At 38.4% G+C, this 5,364-nt stretch overlaps 1 protein-coding gene across 1 annotated transcript; it reads left to right on the top strand.

Moving 5' to 3' along the window:
* On the top strand, positions 1 to 3,716 carry si:dkey-193c22.1 (uncharacterized protein LOC567837 homolog). Its single transcript, XM_042220704.1, has 8 exons — positions 1 to 78; positions 167 to 316; positions 430 to 550; positions 639 to 851; positions 952 to 1,035; positions 2,648 to 2,789; positions 2,989 to 3,151; positions 3,281 to 3,716. Coding segments are annotated over exons 1-8 (1,149 nt in total). The 5' UTR covers positions 1 to 76; the 3' UTR covers positions 3,555 to 3,716.
* The last annotated feature ends 1,648 nt before the right edge of the window (positions 3,717 to 5,364 follow it).

Below are 5,364 nucleotides of genomic sequence, written 5' to 3'. Positions count from 1 at the left end.
TTTCCTGTTGCTTATATTATGTTACTTATAATCTTTCTATGCTTGCAGGTAAGACAGACAGACTGAGACTAAAATAATGTAAGAGTCTGTCCAGTATATCCTCTTGAAGAACACTATCTGACATTACTTTTAATGAATTCTAACCTGATATATGTTCATGTTGAAGGTCTGATCTAAAATACTACATGTCACTGTCTGTGACTGTGGGTGTCATGTTGGTGGGCCTGTCGTACACAATCTGTTTAGCCTCCCAGTGGATTTATGGTTGGCCTGACAAGCCTGGGTATAAGAAGTACATAGAAGCTCTTAATCCAAGGTAACTTTTAAAATACTTTAGATGTGTTCTCTGTTTTTATTTTGCATTTTTGTTCCACTCATTGAGCAGAGTCTGTTTTTAATGTTTGTTTATGTGTTTGTGTTCTTAATCAGGCGAATATATCGTCTCAGCTTTGTTACGCTGGATCTTCTCAAATACCTGCGGTATGCCAGACTTTACTTTCAACTGAAGTCATGGTATAACGATGAGAGGAACCTTAAGTATTACGAAAAGGTATTTTAAGGATAACTTGCTGAGAAAATCTACCTGTTTTGTTGAAAAATTTGTCAGTAATCAGTTTGTTTGTGTGGACACTTAATAGGGCATCACATTTGGTCGCAGAGGCAACAAGCTGGACTTGTACCACCCTCCAAATGTAGACAAGTTAGAAGATATGCCATCACCAGTTGTAATATTTATCTATGGAGGTGCTTGGAGTTCAGGAGAAAGGTCCACTTACTGTTTACTGAGCAGGCAGATGGCTGAAGAACTGAAAGCAACTGTAATTTGTCCTGATTACTGCACATATCCAAAGGTGAGAGCTTCTGAACAACACACAGTAAAAAGCGGGGGGGGGGGGGGGGTTATTCAAATATTAAACTTGTAAACTACTCTTGGCTGACTCTCATCAACAGGGGAATGTTTTAGGGATGGTCCAAGATATCGCTGACTGCTTGATTTGGGTCCACGAGAATGGAGAGAAATTCAACTTTGACAAAGTAAGACAGCTTAGTATTATTTAAGTATTCTTTGGAACATGAATAATAAGCTGCCTATATCTGTACAATCAAACAAACCTCCTGAAATATAATTAATCAATAACAATAGCTACCATGACCCAAAATACTGACTTTTACAAATGTTACATATTCATATACATGTGTTTTTACAGATTAAGTAAATGTTTTATTTATTTTGTAGAATAATTCTGACAGCTTCTGCATCATGTCTTTTCCTATTTTTAAATTTTTGACACTGTTTTGGATTGTGACTGGTGGTTGAAGTGAAGTAATGTAACTTATTTATCATTATTTATTCAACATAAACTGGAAACAGATTTTTAGGTCTTGTTTAACCCTCTGAGCAGTAAAAATCTTCTTTTTGGTGTCGTTTCCACATGTTGATTAAAAACCACATCATCATACAGAAGTAGTTTGAATGATTTCCCGACCCTAGAAACTGAGCCGTGTAAGGAGGATTCAGCAAAATCTCAGGAGGGACACTCAGACCTTTCTCTCCATGCAAACGGCCCCAGTACAAGCTGGAGACTGTGGTTTGATAAAGTTAACAGAACCAAATTAATCTGACACCGTCCACCCCTTGGCTGTGTCCAATACCTACTGGTAATGATTTATTGCCAGCAAACCAAACCAAACTCTCGATATGGTTGTAAAGGGTTTGGATAACCTGGGCCAGATACACCATACTCCCAAAACAAACCCAAGAAAGACACCATGAGGAATGTGGTTGAACATGGTGAAATCTCAAAGTTCATAAAACACTTCTAGGCTAGTTGGGCAAACTCCCACATTACTTTCAGTCCTCAAGAGAATAAAGAGCTCTTCTAGTCTTCACAATCAGGATCAAAACCACATTGTTCCTGTAACCAAGGTCCACCTAACTGGCTCTCCTCTCTAATACCCTGGGACAGTCCTTCCAAGAAGCCTGACGGGTGTGATCCAGCAAGACAATTGCATAACCTGCAAAGCCTTAGGGAATCGTGGGTGAATCTCTACCACCAATGAGTTTTTTTTAACTACATCAGTGACCTTGCCCTCATTAATGTCTGAGTCCTCCTCTTCATTCCCAAACTCTGCTTTCAGCACCGAAGCAGTCAGTGGGATTGAGGAGGTCCCACAAGTCAACCAAGCTTCGGACTGCTTCTTCAGCTTGACTGGACTAAGGGTTATTCCTGTGACAGGTATCAGCCACCTTACAGCTGAAACCCTTTACAGCAGCTTCAGCAATGGTTTTGCAGAGCGTGGTTCACTTGGACTCAGTGTCCTTAGCATCTCTCAGAATGTTGTCGAAGTTCTGAAGTTGCCCCCAACGTACCTTCACTACACAAAGCGTGTGCAGCATGCTCCTGCATCACCTGATCCTAGTCATCACCAGGTGATCAGCTAATAGCTCAGTTTCCCTCCTCACCTATACGGCATGCTGCCACAGATCTGATGATACAATTACAAAATAAATCGCAGTGCGACCTAGGATGTCCTGGGACTAAGTGCATATATGAATGCTTTTATACTCATTCACAAATTGTTTGTTATAAACGTTAAAAAATACATATATCTAATCACATACAGCATGCTGTTCTGTTTTTTATAGGATAACATTGTATTAATTGGGCATTCAGCAGGTGCACATTTGTGTACACTCACCACACTGTTTCTTGTTGATACAAGAGAGGAGCTTTCCATAGAGCCAGACAAGCAGCAGGAAGTCTTCCTGTTAATAAGAGGAATTATTGGTAAGAAATGAAGTTCATCATCTAAAGAAATGTTTTTTAATTTTATACTAAACTTTCATGATGTAATATTTGCCACATACGTAGCTAAATTATTGATGGAGATTGTAAAACACATTTTGAGCATTTTTAGCTAATCTGTGGTTCCTCTTCCTTTATTTATACTTTATAAGTTAGGTTAACTGTTTTATATTCTGGACAGGTCTGAGTGGCGTCTACAACACTGTGGAACATTATGAACATGAACAGAAACGAGGAATCGAATACCTCTCTGACATGCACAGAGCAATGACTGGTGTGGAAAACCTTCCATTCTACTCACCAACACACTTACTGAAGAAGCTCAGCCAGGAGAAAGTCAGCAGGTGAAGAGAAAAGGATAAAAAATGGGTTTAAAACCAATTATAATTCTAAAATCTAGTGCATCAGTTATTTATTTGAAATGCAAACACACTACAGACATTTATTTACTACAGTCCTTTTTATTCTGACAGATTGCCTCCATTCGCCTTGCTCCATGGGACCAATGACATTGTCGTTCCTGCTGAATCTACCATGAGATTCTCTGAGCTTCTCACTTCGCGCTCTGTTAAGTTGTCATTGAATGTGCTTCCCAGAGCGAGCCACACTCATATCCCCGTTGACCTCATGGTGTCAAACAGACGCCTCTACCATCCAATCTACGGATACATCAAAGAAGAGTTCAGAAAACTTCTAGGTACTTGCACATCATTAGAAAAACATTCAAAAATCTGTAATACATACTGAATGATCCATACATTTACGTTTTAGATACTTGTTCTTATACCTCAAATGAACCATTTAACTTTGAGTTTGATTTAACACTTTCTGAGTTAATAACACTGTCATTATATTTTAACAATACTGTGATTGTGTGGGAGAGTTGTTCTCTACGATGCTTTCAAATAAATAATCACAAAGTAAAATAAGTTGTGGAGAAATGTGCGCTAGTAAGAATTGCACTGATACACAGTATTAAAAGTTGAATACAGTTAACAAATCTGTAGCTGTTATTTAATTATCAAATTTGAGAATTTTCAAGTGTTTTATTTGATACTCTAAAAGTACGTGTATAATATATTGTAACAGCACATTAATAACTCAAGTTTTATTGACAAATGAAGTACAGTCATCATTTTTACACCTACTTGAAATTATTATGCCTAATATTCCAAAATTCAATGTTGTTACATCTTGTGATAGTGTTAAAATCTAACCCGTCACTCTTTTTGATATACATGTATTTACAGAGAGCAAAATATTTTGGGAAGTCTTGAATGATTAGCAATTTTTGAGCCAGTATAACTTTGAAACAGTACATAAATACCATCAGATTTTCACTGCAGAACAATAGTAACCATGTTCTGTAAAACTTAATTGCTTTAAAATGTTTGAATTTTGAGCATTATTTACAAAAAATGTGTGTCAAATGTTTGTACTGCCAGTAGAATAGAATAAAACTTTGGTCTGTATCAACTGTGTAGGAAATCAAAATAGTAAGACAAGGGGAATAAATAACCAACAAGAGGAATATATACAAAACAAGGGGAAGGAGTTGGTTGGTGTATGGAGTCTGTGTGTGAGTGACCTGAGGGATGAGGCCACTCAGATCATGAATCAGACCATAGCTCAGATTGGTGGGTGGGTGGGGTGGAGGTGTGGGACTTGATTCACCTGTGGTATGAAATCTCTACACATCATATTCACTGCCTGGCCTTTGACGAGATAAACTGATCATGTTCTTGTGTTTGCAAAAAAACTACACGAAAAAACACCTAAAGAAATAAAAGCTGTTGTGAGAAACTCCTGCCAAATATCAATGTCCTATAGTTTCAGCTGGTTTGGGAATATCAGATGACCTCAGGAGCTGGCTTGATTAATCCCTTGTTGGAGGGAGTTAAGTAATGCCAGTACTGTGCCAAGCAAGCTAAAAGGGCAATTAAAAAACAAAAAGCACCTTTTGAGAAAGACTTTGCCTTCTTCAAAATAATAATAATAATAATAATTGCTGGATCTGAACCACCAGAGGCAGCAAGACTGTTTTCAGATTGTGTGAATGGAGGTAAGTTTTGGGCTAGTAGAGCGTAGCTCACAAAGATGGCTTCATCTGAAGTGTAATCTGAAAAAAAAAAAACTTTCCAGGTTACATAGTATATTCCTGGTAGATATGAATAAAACTGTAACATATCAAATTTCTTGCCTCAAGGTGCATTGTAAGGTAAGGTAGACCCTACAATAATAGATACAGAGAAAAACCCAACAATCAAATGACCCCCTATGAGCAAGCACTTTGGCGACAGCGGGAAGGAAAAACTCCCTTTCAACAGGAAGAAACCTCCAGCAGAACCAGGCTCAGCGAGGAGGGGCCATCTGCTGCGACATGCTGTGGACAAGAGCCAGAAATTAACAACAAGTGTGACTTAATGCAGAGAGGTCTATTAATGTTGAGTGAGAAAGGTGGCTGAAAAGGAACTACTCGATGCAGCGTGGAAATCCCCCAGCAGTCTACACCTATTGCAGCATAACTAAGGGAGGATTCAGGGTCACCTGATCCAGC

Source organism: Haplochromis burtoni, unplaced genomic scaffold (genome assembly GCF_018398535.1).
Source record: "Haplochromis burtoni strain Fernald_Lab_line unplaced genomic scaffold, NCSU_Asbu1 Contig_54, whole genome shotgun sequence".
Taxonomy (NCBI): domain Eukaryota; kingdom Metazoa; phylum Chordata; class Actinopteri; order Cichliformes; family Cichlidae; genus Haplochromis; species Haplochromis burtoni.
This window is presented reverse-complemented; position numbering and strand designations above follow the sequence as displayed.